The 25,172-nt window shown below is 39.5% G+C and overlaps 1 protein-coding gene across 1 annotated transcript in view; it reads right to left on the bottom strand.

Moving 5' to 3' along the window:
• Positions 1-25,172, bottom strand: part of Grm1 (glutamate metabotropic receptor 1) — a 374,992-nt gene that overhangs the window by 30,822 nt on the left and 318,998 nt on the right. The window contains exons 6-7 of the mRNA XM_038340100.1: positions 15,926-16,052; positions 658-1,588 (exon numbers count right to left, since the gene is read on the bottom strand). Of these exons, the coding sequence (XP_038196028.1) occupies positions 658-1,588; positions 15,926-16,052 (1,058 nt within the window). The remainder of the gene's footprint in view (positions 1-657; positions 1,589-15,925; positions 16,053-25,172) is intronic.

A 25,172-nucleotide genomic window follows, 5' to 3' on the forward strand; every position in this document is an offset into this window, starting at 1 on the left:
TGAAGAAGAGACACCCCAGTTCATGTGCAACATTGTGAAACATGTTCATTACAATATGTGTTAAAGTTTAATAAATAAGAGATCTAGGATAAGGCAGATGCTTCAGGGACATCATAACAGCACATGCTGGATGCTCCACTGCAATCTGATTGTGAAGTGGCTCTCTCCCAAGGGTGCTCAGCATCTGATCCTCCACCCCAGATTGCTAGAAGTGTGGTTTCAGAATAAAAATAAATCAGATGCTTTCTTCGACCTCAGTCTAAACTGTCTCTTAAAACTAGTGTTCTCCTCTTAGACCTGGGACCAGACTGTATTGATTCCCCATATGCTGGGAACCTACATAACAGGGAAGACGTTCTTGACAGAACTGTAGTTTGAGCCTCTAGGAAAAAAATGATAAAAAAAACGACACATTTCAGTCAGCACTGCTCCATGGTTCTTGCTGTTTCAAAGCAAAGAAAAACAAAGAGCACTTTTAAGTTTATAGCCCTACTCCAACAGTGAGATTTGAAAATCTTTGAGAAAGTGAAGGAAACCAATAAGCAGTTTAGACAGAGAGAGGTTAAGAGGAGAGGGAATGAGGCAGGAGAGGAGGTGAGAGAGGACGACAGAGAGACACACAGAGAGAGACCGAGAACCCCACATCGGACAACTCACTTGGCATTTCCTGCCCCTGGCTTCTTTCTCCGGAAAATGTTGAGGAAGGTGTTGGAGCGGCACGGCAGCTTGCCATCACCAACGTGCATGCGTACTACATCAGAGGTGGTGAAGGCACTGCGGACATTCCTCTCAGGCTTGGCAATAATGATGTACATCTTGGGAGTGAACATGCACCCCAGGGCCACCGTCACACTGAGGCTCACTGCGAAGCAAGTTGTGATGATCTTGTAGTTGCTCCCAAAGTAAATGGGCACGAAAGCCAGCCAGATGATGCAGGTAGTGTACATGGTGAAGGCAATGTATTTAGCCTCGTTGAAGTTGGCGGGCACGTTGCGGGTCTTGAAGGCATAGTAGGTACAGCTCATGATTAGGAGTCCATTGTAGCCCACCGGGGCCACTACACCCAGGTTGCTGGTATTGCAGATAAGGTAGACTTCCTTGATACTCGGGTAGGACAAAATGGGCATGGGAGGCTCCATGATGATCAAGGTCACCACTAGGGTCAGCTGGACACTAATCAGGATGGAAGCAATGATCACCTGGGCCCAAGCACTCATGAACCGAGGCTTCCGGGTACAGATTTTCTTCTTGCTGCCGGCCAAGATGCGTGCAATGCGATTGGTTTTGGTCACTAAAGCAGAGTAGCACATGGCTGAAGAGAGGCCGACCAGGAGGCGCTGGAGGTAGCAGGATGTGGTGGTAGGTTTGGCAATAAGGGTGAAAGGGCACACATAGCCGAGGAAGATGCCAGCCAGAATGATATAGCAGAGCTCTCTGCTGGAGGACTTGACCACAGGTGTGTCCCGGTACAGCACAAAGATGAGGGTGACAAACAGAGTCACGAGAATGCCCAGGCAAGAAAAGGCGATGGCTATGATAGATTCGATATCACTCCACTCGAGGTAACGGACAGGAATGGGCTCACAGCCTGCAAGGAGACAAAGTGACTTTAATCTGAGTCTCAGATTTCTGTTGAGCAATTTCGCTGGTGCTTGGCAGTGTTACTGGAGGCACAACCAGTCATATTATTCATGGTATGTGCTGGTATGCCTCCATGTTACTCAGACATATTCTGTTGTCGTCCCTGGATAACCCTATCTCCAAACTTAATCTCATTACAGTCTGATGTGACTTCCTTCAACTTGCAAAGTATCTTTTCCTTCAGCTCCAGCATCAGAAGTGATTATCGCCACCTTGGTGAAGTTTAATTTGATTTTTTTAAGAGAAAGGAAATAAAAATAACATGGGGATAACCAAAAGGAATATACTAATAAGAAAGAAACAAAGAATTATTTTTGTTCTGCAACCCTTGTACATAAGCTCAAAAGACTCATAGACAAATTTTAGCTAGCAAAGTATGATATTTGCATGTGCATGTGTATGTGAGTATGTATTATAATTTGAATGCTGTAGAAGACCTCGCATTTTCTTGTTAACCTTCTTGTTTACCACACCTTTTTGTATTACTTAAACTCCCATGTGTTCTCCAAGTCTGTCAATTGGATCTTTGCGTTAATAGCCTCCAACAGACATGCCAAAGAATGAAATCTCTCTCCATTCATCTCTGTGGGCATGTGTTTCTAAGGAATTGCTCAGGAGACAACTTCTTCACAGGAATCCATGTTTAGTCTAGACCAGTATTTTCCCAAACTGTGATAGTAGAATTATTTTAATGACTCTAGAGAGAGAGAGAGAGAGTCTCTGTTCTATAGCCCTAGAAGGGAAACCACCAAGGGACCAGAAAAAACTGTTTTACCTCAGTTCAGTCCTTAAGCACCAACCCACCTCAATGGACATGATTTTGTCCACCAACTATTGTCAGCCTTTACTTCTGATGATCTGGGATATGCTCACATCAACACAGGAGTGTCAATCAGTCAACCACAGTCTCACACAAATTCCCGCTTCAATAGATGTTGTCAACCAGTTTTATGCTTTGGAAATTCATCAGTCCCTAAACTCCACACTTTCAAAGAGCTCACAGAACATGTCATGGCATCTGCTCAGGGGAAATTTATCCCTCAGGGGTAGCCACCTCTTGTAGTATGTAGTCAGCAGGAAATTAGTTAGCTTTTGTGCTCTTTCTGTCTTTTCGTTCTTCTAATTCACATATAGTTGGTTCTCAGTATCCATGAGGAATTGGCTTCTTTCCCAAACTGATACCAAAGCATAGAGAATGTTCAAGTCACTTATCTGAGACGACATTTGCATAGAACTATTTGGTCCTAGTACCTGCCAGTGGTAATAAATATGTGGAGACTCTAGTGCCTTCCTGAGGATGGATAATATTTGTCTGTAACCTGCAGAGCCCCCCATGTGCTTTAAATCACGTCTAGATTACTTATAATACCAAAATGCAATATAAATGCTATGTAAGTAGTCATTTGTTATATTGTTTAAAAAATAATGAGGAAAATTCCTGTATCTGTTTATGATATATAACCACCGTAGTCCTGACACCTGCAGCCATCGTAGAGCTTACAGTATACGAGTCATGAAGAAATGTCTTTGCCTTTTGTTTTTCCCCAAAGAATGTGGGATGCAAGAGATAGAACTGCTAGACAAAGATGATTGTCTGTCTATCTTTGATCTTTCCATTACTCGTGTTTCTAGAAATTTCATCGAGATCATTTTGAAGATGTTAATTTGCCAAATATTGGAGATCCTGTGACCAATAGGTTCACTCACTGAGTCCGGACCTTCTTGGCCTTAGGTTCATAAGATTTATCAAACCCCAAGGGCAGCTCAAAGGCTCAAGCTGCTATTCTCACATACTACATGTGAGGCAGACCCAACACTGTTCTAAGTAGGAAACGTCTTCTAAGAGCTTGTTGTTGTCTGTATTTCATATTCCTAGAATACATGATTTGTGTGTCTTTGTAGAAGATCTAAGGTTAGTGTTCAAATAAAGCAAGTATTTGGTTTTAGAGCACACCATTTTTGTAATTAGACATAAGGGTTCTTAAGAGTCAACAAACAAGGCTAGAGAGATGGCTTAGTTGTTAAGAGCATAGGCTGCTCTTCCAGAGGACCCAGGTTCAATTCTCAGCATCCATGTGGCAGCTCACAACTGTCTGTACCTCTAGTTCTAAGAAATCTGACACCCCCCCCCACACAGAGTATATATGGGCAAAACATAATGCACATAAAATAAAAATTATAAAAGAGTCAACAAAACTGCTATACTGTTACATAATTTATAAAATAACATTCTACATATCTGCTATGTTCATTGCTTTTGCTATTTTTATTTAAATTTACAGTCTTATTGCATGTGTGTGTTTTGAGTGGGGAGTCTTGGGTTTGAGGGTTTTTTTTTCTCTGCTGAATTATAAGGAAGTTGATTTATCAAAACGAGATGGAGCCATGTATGTGGGAGAAAACATGATCTAAGCCAGCCCTAGGTTCTAAAGCTGAGAAATTATTAAGCTAGTAACCAACAAAAATGTCATATCTGGTAGTTCACATCTGTAAGTTAAGAAAGTAAATGTCTAAAAATCATGAAGAAAAAGTCTCCCAATTCCATTTAATGATTTTACTCACAAGAGACTCCACCACTCAAGAGTTCTTTCTTCAAACTTCTAAAAGGAGTGGTTCTTTAAACTATTTCCACTAAATGAAACATTAGATACCTTGGATAAATAAAGTCATTCAGATAGGAAAAACAACTCTTTGTCCAAACACATAACTAACAGTGTGAGATTATTCATAAAATAATCTCTTTATTATCTTGGGCAAAGCCCTACAAATTTAGCAGATGAGATCAGCTTTCAACTAAGATAAACTGTAGTTCCCGAATATGGTCAAATCAAAACTGCCCAGACTTGAAGATGCTGACACATTATATGTAATTCCAGAAATAGCTATTGCCCCAGAATCCCTGTTGAAAAACAGACTACACAGAAACAAAGATTAGAACTTCACATATAAATGTAGACCACCACAGGACCTAGATTCTCAAGAGGTTTATTTTGCAGATGAGAAGGCTACTTTCTGCTCTAGGCAAATCAATGCATAGAGCCATTACCTACTCCAGTAAGATGCTTCTAAAAAGATGTCTACTAATTCTGACCCTTGATATTTATGTCCTTGTGCAACCTCTGCTCTTATGAGCAGAGTCTGTGACTTGCTTCTAATCCACAGGTTATAAGAAAGATGATGGACTGTCACTTCTAGGATTATGTTACATAAGATGGCAGTATGACTTGATAGGCAACATTCTTCCTGACCCGAGTTAGCTAACTTGTTATGTTATTGTGGTCCATATGACAAAGAACAGAGGATAGACTTTTCAAAACCACCTATACAAAATGGAGACCTTCATCCCAACAGTTTATGGGAATCATGTCCTGAAAACTACCACAGACAAAAGTTGAGAAGGGCAACTTTCTAACATTACATTAGACATTATTCCTAGCCTTCTGAAAGATACTCCAAAACAGAGGACCACTTAAAACCATGTCCAGGTTTCCAACCCACAGAAACTGTGAGATGATAGCTATGTGCTGCTTTAAGCTACTAGATTGATGTGTTATATAACAAGAGACAGTTCACTCACACACTAAGCCCAGTTCCTTAATTCAACAACCAACATTTAGACCCTTGCCTTAATGCAATCACAATCAGAAACCAAATTAGTAAAAACATCTTTAGGCCTTGTGCTGTATCATGAAATTTAATGTGCCCATACATATTAAATTCCTTTAACTATCAAAAACTGTCCATCATCTTCTGCTACTTAATTAACAATTATAAATTATTGCTATTCTTCCTTCCAATTTTATGCCCTCTGATACTCACAACTGAGTAACTTAAAAATTTTTAAGAGATGAAGCAGAATCTCAGGGTTATGTTTACCTCAAGAAGCATTCCTACTCACAACAGAAATTTTAAGTACTAGACCTTGACTTGTTGCCTTCTTACATATATTAAAAGTAAAAAGGAAATCTTCTAGGCTTGGTAAACAATAAGAAGCCTAGCTCATATTATAAACATTGTGACTCAATATAATTTTTGTAGTAACTGAAATTTGGCATCATCTGTGGTTGACAGATATACTAAAATAAAATTGAGTAAAGATATCTACTCATGGCTGGTATACTTTCAGAATAATTCTTTTATTCTTATTCAACATCTGCAGAAACTATTTGAGATAGTACCAAGGATCAAACCTAAGACACTTGCATCCCAGTCAAGTGCTCTACCTTTAGCTACATCCAGCACCAGAAACATTTCTTTTTCAATACTTCAGTAGTCTCTAAAACTAAACAGTAATATCAGATGTTTGATTTCTTAATGCTACCAAAAAATGACTGTCATAAAATTTGGTTCATAAAAACATATTATAAAAACATGAGCACTACAAAGTATGTTAGAAAGATACTTTTTCATAAATAATCATGTGATGTACAAAGAATAGTCCGACTAAAAAATCCTTACCAAAATTCTCACATCACACAAAATCATTTTTTCATAATAGGAAATCCATGAATCCACAGAAAAAATTAAGAATTCAATCACAGACACACAAAAATGAGCAAGACTGCATTTTAAAAGAAATCCCGTAATTATTATGTAAGATTCACAGGGAGATAACATGAAGGTTATCTAGAAGCACCGTATGGGCTACATTGTGAATCTGATATAAACTTCTCATAAAGAAATGAAATCATTTATTAGGAGAAACAAATTGGCCACAAGATTAAAATGCAATCCTATTTTCAAGGTAGTAGAGATGTAGCCAGTTCATGCTTAATTTATAATTTACATTAATCTTAAAATTGTGAAAGCTGGGCACTAAAATCTAAAAAAAAATTTCTTTGAGAATTTCTAAGGGATTGCATGCATACAGCTGCCCCGTCTATCATTTACAAATATGAATTAACTTAAATTATGTATTTTTTCAGAAAAGACTAAGGTATTCTGTTGTGGAATATTACTTTAACTAGCCAAAGGTATATTACATCTGTTTTTGTTGTATTTGTTTAATTACATAAAGATGTGCTGCCTAAGGCACCTGTTTGGTCTAATAAATACCTAAACAGCAAATAGGCAGCAGAGGGATAGATGGGGCTGGTGGGCAGAGAGAATAAGTAGGAGGAGGAATCTAGGCTCAAGAGAGGGAGGGAAGAAAAAGTGAGGGAGAAAGAGAGGGAGACATCTGGGGCCAGACAGACAGACAAGCAGTCATCAGACAGACAGATATGGAGTAGGGACATACAGAATAAAAGAAAGGTAAAAATCACTGTGGCAAAACATAGATGAAGGGAAACAGGTTAAATTAAGTTATAAGAGTTAGTGGGGGGCTGGAGAGATGGCTCAGCGATTAAGAGCATTGCCTGCTCTTCCAAAGGTCCTCAGTTCAAATCCCAGCAACCACATAGTGGCTCACAACCATCTGTAAAGAGGTCTGGTGCCCTCTTCTGGCCTGCAGACATGCACATAGACAGAATATTGTATACATAATAAATAAATATTTTTTTAAAAAATTAAAAAAAAGAGTTAGTGGGACAAGCATAAGACAAGGCCGAGCATTCATAACTAATAATAAGTCTTTGTGTCACGATTTGGGAGCTTGCTGGTGGCCCAAAAGAGAGCCTGATTGAATGATAAAATCCTTACAATGATAAAAATATGATTAAGTTTTTATATTTCTTAGCTAGAAGATTCTGATTTATGATTCAGTGGTATGAGGAAACATCTATCACAGTGCTTACTCATGAATTTACACTTCAATAACACTGTCTTCATCATTTACAGCCCTCTGGGAAATAAAAAGGAATCTTAACATTACTGAATACTTAACTGATTAGTAAATTTTAAAAGCACAGCTGTGGAAAGTCTAGAAGAAAATGTCCATTTTGGTAAGTTTCTGAACCCAAATCTTCAGAGCAAACTGCGTTGCAAGGTTATCAAAAGTGGTACCACTATTAGGGGGTAACCAACTGCTTCCTGATTGGATCTGAGACAAGCTGCACCATAAATAGTCTATGTCTGATACTATAATACAGTCGAAAGCAATGGCTGGGGAAGGCAAAGTCTCTAGAGGGGACCTTGTTAACTACTGCTCAGCTAAACTGACATAGTGTCAAACCATCATCTAAATATCTAAATATTTCTCAGCATTGACAGCTATGGATGAAAAAAAAAACTCAAGACTGCTCAAGGTGCTGAGTATAAGTGACACTTGGAGTATCAACCCTAGACAAGACTTTATGCCACCCCACTAAGGTGCAGTGAATGTGGAAGATTCAGAAGATAGAGAGAAGCTCTGTGAAATGCCCTTGTGAGCCCTGCTGGAGCTACTGCACATGTGACCACTAACCATCAGTGGCTACCTGCACTGAGCCTGAACAAGACTGACCTTTCCAGCAGTTCATCATGGGAAATGAGACTCATGGGGTCCTAGCTTCTCTGCTGACATCTTGATTACTGGTAGCGGGAAAATCATGCTCTAAACTGAAACCCACTATTAGCCCAACCAGGCTCCAGTTGAACAATTCCAAACCCATAACCACACACATAGCTCTGGTTAAGGTCAGTGGATCACAAAACAAGCAAACAAACAAAAGAGAATGTGAGAAGGGAATTTATAGGAGGATGAACAGGGCCAGGAAGGAGAGGAGAGAGGGTTAGGGTCACTGGTTGCATTATATATATGTATTAAACTGCCAAAGAACAACTTTAATACCATTTCTAAAGATCTTTGTGTGTGTCATATTTTGTATGCTCCACTTATTCATATATAGTTTTCCTTACTGATTTGAAGTTATGCAATTCTGACTCCATCTTTACTTTTCTCTTACCAGTAATAGGAGTCTGTTACTAAGACTTTTCTAATCAGCTGGCATCTCTAATTCAATAAATTAAAGATAGCCAGAAAATCTGTTGGTTTGGATCATTTGAGAAACGACACGCAGGCAAGTCACATTCGCTTTTCTTACATTTCCCATGGGCAAGCAAAGATGGCATGGGTTCACATATCCGTGAAAATTCAGAAGTTCACAAAACACATTCATGTCATGTTTTCATTTAAAAGCAAAATGCATACTGCAGCAAAAGACAGACGGCATGTCAGCACCGCCGCATCAAGAGAGATCCAGGTGCAAGCTCTTATTCATCAATAGATTCCTTCCATCTGAGTGTGCACTGCCGAGATCTGTCTGATGAACGCCAGCTTTGAGACAGCTCATGGCAGAAATATCAGCCAGCCCGTTCTAATGGGTTTCATTGGCTGTCACCAGGGAAATTTCAAAGTTTGCATCTTAAAAACCCTAGCTCTTTTAGAATTGTCAAAAGTTAAAGACAAATAGAGGCGTCTCCAAAAGAGGCCATAAAATTGTCCAAATCGAGATACACAGCAACTGTCATGAACAGTATGCCATATATAATTAAAGGAAATTGTCTTTGTCCTAGCAGAAGACCAGGCATTCTTGTGCAGTAATAGGGGCAGTTTATCATAACAAAAACCCAAGCACAGGCTTGCCATTCCACTGTGATCAGTTTTCTATCAGCAAGATGCTGGACTCATTACATATGAGGATGTCAGTCAGACCCATCTAAGCCCTAGTCACCTGGAGATTAGCAATAACTGATGCTTTGAATGGGATACCTAAAGATTGGCATTTCCCCCCCTTTACTTTCTCCTGCTTCAGACATCTTAAATTTGAGAAGCATCAGATTTGCCATCTTGAGGAAATTGACTCTAGTGTCCAAGTCAGTCATAGATGGCATGCTAGTGAGATTATGCTCCTATTTAGAGGTGTCAAAGTTATGAAAATCGTGGGTGAGAGCATCTCAAGGCTGGAAGATGGATTCTCTCCCATAATGCGTGATGAATAGTGATCCACACATACCTGGCCCCCACTTGCAAAAGGAGACTTAAAAAGAGTTGTTTGGACAGCATACAGAGCAATGAATACAGGGCAGCATGGCAAATGTCCACGGCCAGCCATTCAGAGAACTGGAGGCATTACAGAAGTTAGCCTTCAAGCAGGCTACAGATTACCCAGCAAACTCAGGCAAGTGGTGATAACTCTAATCCAAGAACTAGAGGCCGTTTCTCATCTGTGAACCAGATATTTCATAGTTTATAATATCCAGATGCATTAGGAGGCTAAAATGGAATATCATATTTCTTTCTAAGTAGGTCAAGTCACGCTTAATGTGGATTAAGAAATAGAGGTGATAATTATTTTACCCTAATTATCTTAGGGGAATTCATAACATTTATAACACTATTTAATGATAACATTACCAAAATGCTTTCCTCAATATATTTTTGTCATATCAGTTACCTACAAAGTGAATTTCTACTCATCATTCATGGTACATAGCTTAAACATCCATTTGAAGAAACCTTTTTTTCCCTCCAAGGAACAAACATTGCTTTTTGCCCAGTGTTCATAAGACACTGTGCACAGGGTCATGCTATGAGATTTAGTTTTCTGTTTACATAGCTAGTCTCATGTGATGCTTCTTATATGATTGCCTCAGGTTCTTCAAAAATCTCTGAGTGCAAAATGGTTGGTAAAGTATCTTAGAGAATTGAATAAATAGATGAATACTAGCATGGGGGTCATGGTGATTGGCAAAGTGGAGACAATAACTAAAGCTAGTTAATTTTTCTGCTTTTAAATGTCATATTCAGTAAGGTCTGTGCCTTTGAGGAGTCCTTAAACTATTAAAATTTTAGAAAAAATAAACATTATTGCTTCACTTTAAATTGGTCCATGAATTATTAAATCACTGTCAAGACCTATATCATCATGGGAAAGAATCATGTTTATAAATCCTAAGAATTGAAGCATGAAATTTATGTGCAGAATTGAAATGTACATACCCCAGGAGAAAACATAAAAAGCCCAATAGCTTCCAAATGCACTTCCTCTGAGAAGTCATCAGTGTCTTCTCAGGCCCAGAAAAAAAAACATGCTATGAAAATTTAAGTCACTTATAAATATTCATTTTCATTAATGAGAATCTTTGCCATCTATGTAGACAATAGCTACCTCCAAGGGTGATATCAGTACATTTTTACACACCTTATCTTCAGCAACAATAATCATTTCTCAGAGAAAAATCACTTTTCATTTCAACAGACATTGTATAATTAAAAAAATACCCATCAAAACAAAACACCCACAAACAGACACTGCCTGTACTCTCCTAAATATTTCTACTGATTTTCGGTACTCTCTACCAGTGGGGTTTTTCTTTTCACAACTACTGCAACCATGGCAACACCAAAAACACATTGCCATGTGCTGTGCCCTTGCTCTGTGCTTGACATGGCACCAAGTAAGTGGCAAATGGAATCCAATTTTCTGCTCACGCACGAAGCTAATAGAAATGCTGAGACAATAGCTGTCATTAACTCATGCGTACAACTGAGGATGAGAGATGTATGTTCTGAAGACAGTGAGGATGGTATTTGCAAAACAGTCTGCACCGATAATGGCAGAATAGCTCACTGTGGAGAGAGAGGCAGCAGGAGCTGCTACATGGCTCAACGCGTGTGAATGTTAAGGTAACCCTTATATCTACTACAGGTCATGTTTAACAGTCAAGCTTTAGAAAAGCCATTGTACTGGCGTTCATCTGATTTATGGCCATGGAGATTTCTTCCATGCTTTGTCAAGATGAAGTCCTAATTAATAGGAAGAGTCATTTCACAGTAAGTAGATGATACACTCACAGTAGCAGAATCCAAGGAATTAATATGTGGCTAGGTTCCATTGTGACAGTTGGGTGTGGTGCTATACTCCTATAATCCCAGGACTCACATGGGAGACTGAGGGGGGAGGACATTTTAAGGCCAGCCTGGGCTACATCATCAGAGCTCTACAAGGGAAGCACAATGTGATTTGATCTCAAAGAACAATTATCACAACATACGAGCTTTTTCTTTTTAAATGTGAGTCTTAAATTTCATTTTTTGTGTGTATTTGTGTATATGTGTGTACGTATATGTGTGTGTGCATGTGTCTGTGCAGGTGTGTGTGTGTATGTGTGTGTGTGTGTGTGCATGTGTACACTCATATACATCATGAGGTTCAGGTGAAGTTTGGAAGAAAACATGCAGAAGTTTTTTCTTTCTTTCCTGTAGGTCCCAGGAATTGAACTCAGGTCAGCAGGTTTGGCAACAATCAACCTAACCTTCTGATGCACCTTGGCAGGCCTTTAAAATACGGTTTAAACAGAAGTTCTTTTTCATGTGAAAATAGAACAGTAGGAAAGGGTGGGGGAAGCTTAAAAGAGTGCCAAGAAGAAAGGCAGCTCTTGTCTCTCCAGAACGGCTGCCGTCTAAGGACAACCTGGGCAAGGCTTCTACAGTTCTTTCTCATAGTCAGCTGAGATCTCATTCCAACAGCCGAAAGAAGAGAATGGATGCTAGTCAGCTCCAGCTCCCAAACTCCATGGCTCTTAGTGTAGGCTTACTTGTAAGAGAAAAGAGGCTGAGCAGGAAGCACCTGCTGTGGAGGAGGAGAAAACAAGAGACTTGTTAGTGACAGGGGAGGCCTGAGTACAAAAGAAGGCTGGAAATCTATGTGTAAGCCATCCAGTGCATGCAGCCTGGGGGCAGGTAGCACAGCTGTTGAGCCCAGCAGGGAGATATATGGATCCATGAGGTAGCTTTTCTATTGATAACTGCATTGATTTTCTAACTCTCTAAGTTGATCAGACACAGAGTATAACACAGCTATCATGGTCATAGCACCAGGCTCTGAGCATGAGGGCGGTGTGCCTCGATGGGTTGGAGAGCAAATAGTTCTTAAGGCACTGATGCCGTTTAATTATTTTTATCTGACAAGTAGTAACATTGAGGTTTGAGTTGTCAAGGGATTAACCAAGCTATGACCTAGGTTGGTGAGAGGAAAAGACTCAAGATTTATGTGTATGGTGTCTACATCGAAGTGGATGGCAGGAAACTAGCCCCTCACCCTTTGGGCTTCCTCCTCAGTTTCCTGACCGCTTCCTATGATGTACATAAGCTTCTCAAATTGATATTATCTGCTTTGTCCATTTCTGCTTTCATTGTCAGTGCTTTGGAGAAATGATTCCAAAATTCTTAGCCTGTACCAACCAGCATGTTCAAGTGTTTCTTTACCTGTGCCTTTTTCTAGAAGTTTCATTCCAACAGATCTTACATGTAGGACTTTGATCCACTTTGGGTCATTTCTACTCAAAATGAATGATAGAGTCAAGTTTTAGTCTTTTCAGCACCAGTTAGTAAACAGTCAGCCTTTTGACAGCCACCTATAAAAGTGGCTCAGAGATGTCTTTACTCAGCAAGCCCTAAAAAATGTCATTCAAAGCAAATATTCATACTCACCTTAAAAACATCTGAGAAACTAGGCCATTAAAGGTATGCATATCTAAAAAGATAAATATGTGAAGGATGTCCTTTTAAAGGAACATGTGTCCTGCTCTATCTGTGTTATATAGAGTTGGTGGGTGTGTATACCCAGGCCAAAGAGCAGGGTTGCACACAGGATCAGTGGCCCCCAAACTGCTCTGACTTCCAGCTGCACATGATTAAATATGCTGAGAGTAGTCCTGAGCTGGAGTTTAGATGTAGGTTCTCTACTCATTGGACATATCCAGGTAAAGAAAGTACCCAGGATGTGCTGCTGAAAGTAAGGAGGACATGATGGATTAACCCGTGCATGAGCTTTCTCCTGCCACTTGGAGATGATTCTCACTGACCAGCAACACATTGTTCCTAAGCCAGAAACAGTTGCTGCACAGAAGAAAAAGATATCTGGGAAGACATCGGAGAAACAAAAGCTTAACGCGCCAGAATAAACACAGCATCAAAATAAGTACCAATGGAAGATATAAAACCATTTTTTTTTTTACAATCTCGTGTCTCTTTGATCAAAGTGTCCTTAATTTCCTTTTTATTTCCTTTCATCTCTTCTCTTCTCTCAGCTGCCTCCTTTGATGTAGGGTTGTGTGTGTGACTTACTGCATTTAATTAAGGTTGCCTGCATGAGCATGGATATTTATTTTGTCCTAACATACTAGGTCCTGCTCCAGAACTAGAGAATGAGAGTCTGAAGCGGGTGAGTGTTAGATAACTTTTAGATATCTAAGAACTTTCAATCTAGCTTTTAGCTAAAGAATTAAGAAAAAAGAAAACAGAGTAAGTGTGGTTAATGCAGTTCATACCCTCAAAAATATCATATCCCAGTCAGATGATGGTGGCACACACCTTTAATCCCAGCATTTGGAAAGCAGAGGCAGGCACATCTCTGAGTTGGAGGCCAGCCTGGTCTAGAAAGTGAGTTCCAGGACAGCCAGAACTGTTACACAGAAAAACTGTCTCGAAAAAAGAAAAGAAAAAGAAGCGCCATATGCCGGTCTAACAAAACTACCATATTCCCTTCTAATTTGCTTTCTTTGAAAAGGGTCCTTAGACCAGGTGATTTCACATCGATACTCATTTAGAGTCAGCTCTAACAGGGCTAACATTTCACGAGGTTGTGCCATTTAAGTATAATTTTAGCTATGCGACCTAGTTCTACTTATCTAACCATTTTAAAAACTATATTTGGAGAAAACCATGTGCTTTACTTTCATAATTTTCTTTAGACTGAAGCAAAAAGCAATCAACCAGCAGCAGCACCTTTTCTGAAAACTTTCAAGGGTATCCAGGGAGTCTTGGAATAGGGGGCTCATTGACCTCGTGCATACGGTTTTGTGCCTCTGGGTTTCTTCTCCCTCTAAGATGAAGGGTTAGTGCACTAAGCCTATATTTGTTCACAGGACAATATTCCTAAGAGTCTAGATGTAAAATTTATATGAACTATTATTCCAAAATGTTTCTCTCCTGTGAGCTTATAACAAGGATTTTGATAAACAAAATTTGTGTATATGAACATTGCTTTTTAGAAATACAAATGTATATGTGTGTGTGTATGTTAATATACTGATATATTTAACATATATAAACATACATAGACATATATATGTCTATTATCAATACATCTGAGCTCCCTTAATTTTACTCCCAAATAGTTTCTTACATCCAATTAGTACCCTTCCTTTTCTCCACAGCTGCTCTAGCCTGAAAACTTTGAAATTCTTCACTGAGACCAAAGTTGCTGCTTCCTCATGACTGTTTCCAGTCCCGTCCGCTTTGCCATCAGATGCCCTATCTGCAAAGAGGCATCATGATGTCATCCTCTCCCTCAAAACTCTCCAGTGGTCCTCCTGTGTGGAAAGTCAAAGTCTTAGCACAGACAAGGGCTGGGAGAAACACCAGCCCTCACCACCGGTAGCCTACCCAGTCTCTCTTCTCAATATTTGTGTCCATCAACTGAACCTGGGTTCTTGTTTTCAGATTTGCCCCAGGTCTGTTATAAACTTTCAAGTCTCCTACGCTTTACTGGCCAGCATTCCATTTGTCTCCTTGTTTGCCTAAGAACCTTCATGTGTAAGGTTCTTTTTCATATTAATTGTTATATTTTCCTTCCATTTCTTCCTTAACAGATTTGAAGCAAAATAAAAGTTAAGATTGTAGCTAGGCCTCGTGGCTCACAACTGTAATCTCAGCATTTCAATATCTGGAAGCCTGAATCAGGAGGAAAGCCAAGAGAACAATGGCAAAATGGATACACATGACATACATACACACACACACACACACACACACACACACACACACATAAACACAAGGGCATACAAATGCCAACAAGGGCTAGTTCTGTGGCTCATTTACCTTTGTATCTTTAGAGATTGTAGCAGTAACTTACACACACAGCAGATGTTCAAGAAATGGCAGCAAATATAATCAGTGGGCTTGAAATGCTTTACGGTAAAATTTTGAAAAGAAAGTATCTCCGTAGCAGAATATCCTACCGCATATCAGCTCAATCATATTTAGATGAAAATATACTTTATTTCAGTGTAGGCTATGAAAACTCTAACAGGCTTGTATGTGTTGTGGGCCACAGAGTTTGTCCCCAAAGGTACTGAAAAAACAGGAGCTAATTGCTGAGATCTATCAGGAGGATATGATTTTGCACACCTTTAATTCCAGCATATGGGAGGCAGAGACAGGTAGATCTCTGAGGGTGAGTCCAGCCTGGTCTACAGAGTGAGTTCTAGGACAGCCAAGGCTAGCCAGAGAAACCCTGTATCAAAAAACCAAACTAAAACAACAGCAACAACAACAACAACAACAACAACAAAAAAAAAAAAAAAAAAAAAAAAGAGGGTAATAATCAGGCACCAGGCTTACAAGTGAATCCGCTCCTACCTGTCAGGTCTGCGTTGGGCCACCACCCCAGGTCACAGGCTCTGCAGGTGAACTCATCTTGCACAAACTCATTCTCTTTGCATGCCGTGCAAATCCAGCAGCAGCTCACTTCTCCTTTCCGAATGACCTGCAAGACAGCAAGGTATGCATTGTTCTCTTGGCTATTCTCCCGATCCAGCCTTCCAGATACTGAAATGCTGAGAATACAGGCATGCGCCATCAGAGCAAACTACAATCTTAGCTCTTATTTTGCTTAAAATCAGTTATGGAAGAAATAGAAGGAAAATATAACAATCAATATAAAAAGATGCATACACAGTACATGAAGGTTCTTAGGAAGGTGCTTGGTACCCAAGACAAGCTCCTGTTTCAGGTGAGTACTTGTCTTCATAACAACCTCCTACCTGCTAAAGGAACCCAAGGAAGGTTTGAAAGCCCCATGATCTAAGAGATCAGGAGTGGATGTCAACTCATTCTGTCCTAAGTTTGGAAGCCTTTTGGTGGCACTTTTATACAGTGAATAAACTACATTATTTTTGTGGCATTTTAAAGAAATAAGAACTTAAAACAGGCATGGTGGCACACACCTTTAATCCCAGCACTTGGGAGACAGAGGCAGGTGTATCTTTGTGAGTTTGAGGATAGCCGGATCTATAGCGCAAGTTCCAGGACATTCAGAGCTACATAGTGAGATCCTGTAACACTACAAAACAAAAATATATCCTTATCCTTACTTATATTAACATTTATTAGTTACTTTAAAAGTAAAAACTGATTATATATTTTCTCCTGAAAAAGTCTTGCCATCCTTTACATTTATTGCAAGAATTCTGTGGGAAGATGGACATGGACCAAGAGCTGTGGCTAGCTATCTCATAGACTGGACACATGCTTTTTTATTTTGTATTTTTAGGTAGTTTTCTCTCGATGTGAACGAGGGACCAGACTCAGAGCTAGGCTTCTTAGGCAAAGATGTTGGAAATGTACCGTTTGATGTTTGTCCTGATAATGTGTTAGGTTTTCCAAATTTCTCACAGTATCTAGTAAGTTTGGACTAGATGCTGGGCATGATGTTCATGAAGGCTCAGGATGTTGCATCTCTCTCATTCTCTCTCCCCCCCTCTAGCTTTCTATCTTGTCTAACAGGCCGTTAGTTATAGCCAAGTTTTTCCTCCTTTGGACCTTGCCTTTGGTGGGGGACATCCATCCCTTTAACACTGTGATGTTATCTTCCATTTGCAAATTTATCAGAGCCACATCCACAGGTATCTTAGGATGCATGAAGCCCATGGGCTGCAGGTTGGACATATTTGCTATAGCAAGCCTGGAATGGTTCATTGTAGAAACTGTCCAGCTGCATTACTAAATTCTGATTATTCTGGTCCTTTATTCAATTTCCAATTGTGTGTATGTTGAACAAGACATCTTTATTCTGGCTGGTAGAAACTGGAACATTTATTGGCTCTGTGTCAGCTCTGAGATTCACTGCCCTGGGCTTTGGCCTTTCCCTGGACCCTGCAGATTCTACTCTGCTCATGTGCAGGCTGGTGCTCAAATACTCAAGGGAATGCCTGTGCTAATTTCTTGGATTATTTATTTGTTTCCTGCAGGAATCCACCGTCTTGATTCCCTGTTGCAAACTGCAGCTCTCCTAGCTTTCCCGAACACTGGTTCTGTCTTCTTGAATTAGCAAGATGGCCAAACTCTGTGTTCTGTGTAGTCGAGCAATCAGGAGATTGCCTCCAGGCAGGAAGCCTGAGTGGTTTTAGGGCTTTCCTTGCACATTTTTTTTTTCACTTCCCTGGCATCAAGGTCGCACGCTGTCTTCCAATGTCAGAACACAGTGCCTTCAAATATTTTATCAAGCTTTTTCATTGTTTATGGCAGAAGGCACCTTGTTATTCCCACATGTAGAGTAGCAGAAGTCCTCTGCTAGCACACTAAAAATAACAAACATTTCCATATGTAAAGTCAGAATTAAGCTGCAAATATTGCCATAATTTAAAGTGATAGACACCCCACCCAGGCTTCATAAATCTGAATTATTTTCAGGCAAAGTTGAAATTTATACCATCATTTTAGAATTTCAGGATCAAGATCAAATGACAGAATATTTTCAAGCAATGTAAAAAGTTTTTTTCTTATTTTATTTTCAAATGACTTTTGAGATTATAGTGAAATTTAGTGTTTTGGGTTTTTTTTTAAAGAACAATTTCAGATAGTCTTAGAATAGGTGTAGAAAATTTATACCTCAAGCAATAATTGCTTTCTAAATGGTAAAGTAAAAATGTAATTAATAAATGAATATTACTTTCTTATTTTAATTAAGAATTCTATAGTAAAAGTCAATGTAAAATACTGTGTATTGGCTCAACCAGCTTTAATCTTTCATCTCCCAGTAAAACTAATATTACTATTTGCTGTGGGACAATGGTTTTTTATCCTGTCGCTTGTATTATTTTTAATAAAACGTTGATTGGCCAGTAACCAAGCAGGAAGTATAGGCTGGGCAACCAGACAGGAAGTAGAAATGGGGCAATGAGAATTCTGGGAAGAGGGAAGTAGCAGTCTGCAGTCATGATCCAGCCACAGAGCAAGCAAGATGTGACTGCCTCGCCGAAAAAGGTAACAAACCATGTGGCTAGCATAGACAAGAATAATGGGCTAATATAAGTTATAAGAGTTAATGAGAAGCCTGAGGTAATGGTTCAATCAGTTCTATACTTAATGTAGACTTCAGTGTATTTATTTGGGACTAAACGGCTGCAGGACTGGGCAGGACAGAAACCTCAGACAACTATTTAGGCAAATTCAAAAGATAATACTAAATAAATTTCCCAGCCCCACTTTCTGCATCCTTTTTATATCTCTTAGGTTTTCAGTACTTCAAACAAAGCTTTGGGATCAAAATGGCAAGAGCTAATTTACCAGTAGATTTTATCAGGAACGGTGTTATAACATTGGTGACTAGAAATTTTGTTGACATGTTACAATGTTTCCGTCATTGAAAAGGAATGGAATGGTAATGCTGATCAAAGTCCCATCCAGCTGAGTTCACATAATATAAATTTTATATTCTATCACATGACTGAAGTTGATTTTACTCCCAGAGGACATTAAGTGTGTTGCTAGCGGGTGTGCTAGAGATTAGTATAGGAATATTATAGTATTCCCACACCTCTGTCTCCATTTTTCTCTTAAATAACATGGACTTGGTATAAAACCTGTTTATTATTGTTATTTCTGAATAAAGCAGCAGGAAGAACTGACATCAAATAGTAGAACACACACACATACAGAATCACATAGTCTTTATGTTCTTAATTTTGTCATGTTTTTAAGTATAGACATATTTAGCTGCCTGATAATTTTGCTCAAGAATGAATACTCAATTTCCCAAATAAACAACAACTCTTTTGAGAATGATTCTAAAATTGGACTAACTAAACAACCAAAATACATAGAACTACTCAAGAACAATAAAAATAAACAGCTGTGCAGATGAAGAGGAAAATAACATTGAAACAGCAGATCTTAAGAGTTATTAAGGGTCAGTTATTGCACAGATGATCAGAGAATGCTTAAGTCACCTGGGAATCTAAATCCCTAATGTGCTTCAGTCTTGTAGCACCTTCTCTAAAACAACCCAGCAACTTTTTGTTAACGTCCTGCATTGTAAGAAGAGAGTGTAAATATAAAAAATTGAAATCACCAATGTAATTTTAATGGTATTATTAGAAATCTCAAGTTTTCTCCAAAGGGAACTTCTCCACGTTCTTATAGCTACTGTCTGGAAAACAGAGAGATCAACCCCTGTAGCAGTGCATCCACAAATTCTCAGGGCACATACCTAGGAATACCCTGTTATCATTAGGAACAAGTATAAATGTTTGCTTAATGAATTCTTTAAGATACCTTGTATCTATAAAAACATCTGACATCACATTAAAAATTATAATATCCCCTATACTTTGCTACTCAACAAATCTGCCTCTGCCTTTTTTGCCCATCATGAACAAACAGACCAAAAATCAGTAATAACAACAGCAGAGTAATATATGAGGCTAAAGTTGACCAAGGTACTGTCTATCAGTTCAAATGGAGCAGTCCTCTGTGGTCCATATTTCTCTTTTGAAACTAAACTTCTCTCTCACTAGTAGAAAATACAGTGAATGGATTGTCCAAAATCATGAACAGGGAAAATTACTCCAGTTTTGAAGACTATATGTGTGGCTGGAATTTGATCTAAAAAAAATACAAAGGCAGAAAAACAAAATCAGCATTGCTCTACTGCACAACAATAGACCACATATAATGAGGAAATTCTTGCAGCATATACCAGTTCACCAGAATATGTGAGAAGAAGCAGAAACTTCTCCTCTCTTAGTCCAGCCTTCAACCCAAGCTCTGAGTCTTGGGAAAACAACCTATAGACCAACTTAAATGGAGAAGGTGTGTGTGTGTGTGTGTGTGTGTGTGTGTGTGTGTGTGTGTGTGTATGAGAGAAGAGGTGGGGAGAGCATGCAGGTGATCTATAAAGCAATCTGTACAGACTCTTTCATTCTCTAACACTTTGTCTCTACCAAACTTTCACACCCCTTTTGCAAAAAGCTCTTCTCCCTAATTCCATAAACTCGTCCCTTTGTATTTTTAAAGTGGATCACTATTTATGTTTTTATTGTGAACTGTTGAAAACCAGTGCTTAGGAATTGAAATCCGCACCTAGGGGAAACATGCCAGTTCACATAATGACAGAGTTGAGCAACGTGTGCTGCGGGATGATAAGAGCTTTGACTTGGCTCGCAGCCCAGCTTTGTAACATTGTAGATGCAAAAATGGAGACGCATGAGACTCAGCCCTTATAAAGGAGGGCCAGTAACATCTTCTGTGTAAGAACCACTTCAAGGAGTAACTTGTAAGGAATCCATTGTACTTCGACAAGGACTTACTGGGTGACTCTAAGTCCCTGACTTCCTTCCTTCTTCTTTCCTTATTCTTTCCTCTAATCTTCCTTTGACTTCCTACCCATTCTTGTTCCTTCAGGTCTTGTGTCCTCTCTATGTTCGTTCCCACTTGTCTGGGTTAGATTTGCGCAGTATCAAATTGCCACTGAAGGCTGTGTAGCTTAGTTCTTATGGTTCAAGGACACCTGTGAAATCTGTTGCCTACTTTCTTCTGGGTCCATTTGGCAAAGAAGAAGAGCTAAGGGCAAGAACACAGAAGACAAGGTCTCCTCTCCCTCCCCACCACATTGTGCATGAAAGTATCTTAGAACAAGGCTCCAAATTCTTCCATTGCCCTTCTGTTTAGAGTGGAAACTCGTTCTCATCTTTGGGTTGCCTCAGTATTTCCTTTTGCTTTTATAACCAGTTTTCTATATTAAATACTCTATATTGAACTGTATGGCATAGAGTCTTTTGAACAGACTAGATCTATAAGAAACAACAATAAAATACATTTTATTTACCATGTCTAGAGTTGACTCTCTCAATAAAGCATTAATACCATAAGATACTATTTTGTAAGTTATATATGTCTAAGAAGTAATAGAAAATATGGGTTTTAATAACCTCAAAAGAAATTATTATAATAAAGCTTTATGGATTCTCAAAAAGACATCAAATTATTAATTTAGCACTTATGGCATTTGATGTTTAGAAGTTTTTTGTTTGATCGTTTGTTTGTTTGTGAAGGCACCTGGTGTGGGAGGTCCTTCTGTCTATGTGCTGATTTTATTGGGTAATGAATAAAGAACTGCTTTGAGCCTATGGCAGGGAAGAACAGAACTAAGTGGGGAAAGGTAGGCTGTATGATGGGAGGAAGAAAAGGCAGAGTTGGAGAGACGCCATGGAGCTGTTGCCAGAGATAGATGTGCTAAAACTTTGTTGGTAGGCCACGACCTCGTGGTGATGCACAGATTAATGGAAATGGGTTAAATTAAGATGTAAGAGTTAGTCAATAAGAAGCTAGAGCTAATGGACCAAGCAGTGATTTAATTAATACAATTTCTGAGTGGTAATTTCCAGTCTAAGCTATTTGGGCAGCCAGGAAGAACAAGTGGCCTCCCTCCAACAGGCACTACTTCCCAGTTATACAAATTCATGAATGTTCTATGATCCTTTTCAGGCTGACTATTTTTGCAGTGGCTACTGAGATCTCATTCTCTATTCCAAACCTGGTAGGTGGCAAATTAGTGGTGTTAGAATATAAGTTTTATTATTTGGTAATAGGATTCAGATTTCATTTGTTTCTCTACATCCCAAGGTGTTTCTGGGAAACAAGCAAACATCTCCCCTATCCAGGTGCTACTGATAACAGGCACATTTTTCTCTTGCAGAGTACAGAATATTTCTAAAATTGGCCCCTGAGAGATTCGCATTTACGGTAAATAGTCTGCAGTGGTTCAGCAATGATTACTGGGGTCTCCTGTGATAACCTCATAAGGGTGTAACACAGTCACACTGCCAGAAACGCTTCAGCATCTAGGCAGACCGGTACATGCAGGCAGCCTTGTCTCTGAACTTGGGGAGAACAAAGGGCCTCTTTTCTGGAATGTGCAAGAGGAATACTGTGTGAGCATGTGTGTGAGCAGCCAGTCACAGCCTGCAAAGGATAGAATGATAGGAGACGTTGTACAGGATCTGGAAAAAATTTTCCCGCCATTTTTCTCCTCTACCCTATACCCTAAAAACCAAGATTACTCTATTAACTGTTCCGTAGTAGTAGTCATCTAGAAAGCCAACTCAATGTCAATCAGACTGGAAAAGAGCACGAAAGTCATTGAGCTGGGTTTTTTTCTGTTCTCCCCACATATGACTTGTCATCCAATGTTCTGTTTTTCCTATATGTACAAATCAACCAACCAGACAACCGAAAGGGCCCAGTACAACAAGAATCCATTGGTCTGATGCCCATAGTAACAGGCAAGGGGAAGTCTGATGCCTCCGGATCTCAGAGGACATATTCCTAAGAACCACCAGATGGCCTACTGTGAAAGAGCTCCATCTAGACAAGAAAGTGGATGTCTAGTTTGAAGCAGTGCAGTTAGCTCATCCTTGGTGATTTGGCTGAAGTCACTCATACACCACTGAAATGTTTCTGCATACTCTGGAAGGTAACGTTGTCTCGCTATCTCCTTTGCCCCACACTATCCAGGCTATGTGCAGACTCCTTAGTGAACATGAACCATTGAGTTAGTCCATGTTCTCTTCCTAAAACCAAATACTGGAGGCTACAGGATTCATTAAAAAAAAGAGAGAATTATTTAGTTCACAGTTCTGATGACTAAAAGTCCAAGACTGGACAGTACTACTTGTCTGCTCCTGAGTGCTTCTTTGGGCAACATCACAATAAAGAGGAGAAGTGATGGCATGCAGAGGGTCTAAGTCAGGATGGTATGAGTGACCTGACTGTATAACACACTGCTGTCTTGATAATATTTTGAATGAGACAAATGATGAACATTAATCTGCTTGAGGACTGATATCCTCTCTCAATGACTTAATTGCTTTTCTATTGGCCTCCTCTCCCTCCTCTCCCTCCTCTCCCTCCTCTCCCTCCTCTCTCTCCTCTCCCTCCTCTCCCTCCTCTCCCTCCTCTCCCTCCTCTTAAAGTTTCCACCACCTCTCCACATGGTCACACTGAGGACTGAGTCATGGTACACAAACCTCTGTGGGACACACACCAACTATAATACCCACAAACTAAGGGGCTCACTATGGCTATGGTGGCCATAGTAAGAGTTCATTAGCACGCATCTATCTAGCAGCCATGAGTATAATTAGATTTAATGTAACTTCTTCTGAGAAGGTGCAAGATAATTACAACTACAGCTGCTCTCAGGACTTCATTATTTCCTTATAGTGGCTCAAGCTACCATGAGGTTTTCCTTCCTGACACGTCTTCTGAGATGCTTCAAGCTCTTAGAGGTTCCAAACCTTTCAGCTTTTCTAGTAGTTCATATAAGGCTTTTCAATCCTCCACAGAAAAGCCTAGGTTACGCTTCGGCCTTAACCTAGGAGCTTAAGTATACTGAATGCTCCTCTACATGGTTTGAACCTCGCCACATGGGGCTGGGGGAGTCTGAAGCTCCAGGGCAGAGTAAAGCGTCATGATGACACAGGGAGGGGTCCAGCACTTCACACGAGATTGACTCCAGCCCCAGCTGTGGTGTGCGACATTTACGTGATAGCCTGTCTGCTTCTTCAGATGAATCACAGTGAATTAGAGCTGGGGGAACCTATTAGTTTATCTGAGCTGCATCCTTGCCAGCTCACTGCCCCTCCCCTATACTCTATTGCTTCCTGCATCAGCCAGCCAGAGTGTAAACAGCCTGTACCTAAAGCCTTGTTTCCCAGCCTTCTTCACTGACCTTTCCCCTCTTCCCCCAGCACATCCAGCAAAAAAAACCCATTATTTCGTATTTATTTTCTCTAGTTTTCTGCATATAGTAATATTATGAGCTACTTACTTCCTCTCCCCTGAATGACCCCAAATACAACTAAAAATAGGAGACTCTCTTTGTTATAATAGTCCACTTCAGGAGAACCAAAGGACTTGGTAGGGAAAGGGCAATGCCAATCACATTATCTGCATTGTTTTGGTGTTCCTTATCCCCATGCTGGACTGTCATTTTAGCTACATGCTTGGAATTGAACAGCTTCTGCCTTCTTTAACAATAGCCGGAACAATGACTAAGTGATATTACTGGTTTGATTCCCACATTTACTTTTGTTTCTAAGTTTTAATTTTAAAATAATTGGCAAAATGTTATATCAAGTTGGGCAACACGGAGGTTTGATATATGTATGCATTGTATAATGATTGCCACAGCGAAGTTCATTAACACATCCATCACAGTCCATGCTGTGCTTTAGATCTCCAGAGCTTTCTTTAGTAATAGCTGCCACTATGACTAAGCACCATTACTGGCTTCCACACTTAGTTCTCTTTCAGTTTTTAATGCTGTTATTCATCTCCTTGCTGCCTATATTATATGTAAGTCCCTAGCTTGTCATTGCTATTAAAATAAAAACTTAAACTATTTCAGTAGTTTTTATAGTTCCTAATCAAATATCTAGAGATCTGAATATCTAATATCATCCAAATACCTATCTAAATAGCTAAAAACCTATATCCTAGCCTAATAGTTACCTATGTCTTAGCTTTTTTTTTTTTGGCAGTTTTAGCTAAACATAAGGGCATGAGCAGCCATCTCGGGCACCCTTTCCAGATAGTTTTGCTTTCA

Source organism: Arvicola amphibius, chromosome 8 (genome assembly GCF_903992535.2).
Source record: "Arvicola amphibius chromosome 8, mArvAmp1.2, whole genome shotgun sequence".
Classification (NCBI taxonomy): Eukaryota; Metazoa; Chordata; class Mammalia; order Rodentia; family Cricetidae; genus Arvicola; species Arvicola amphibius.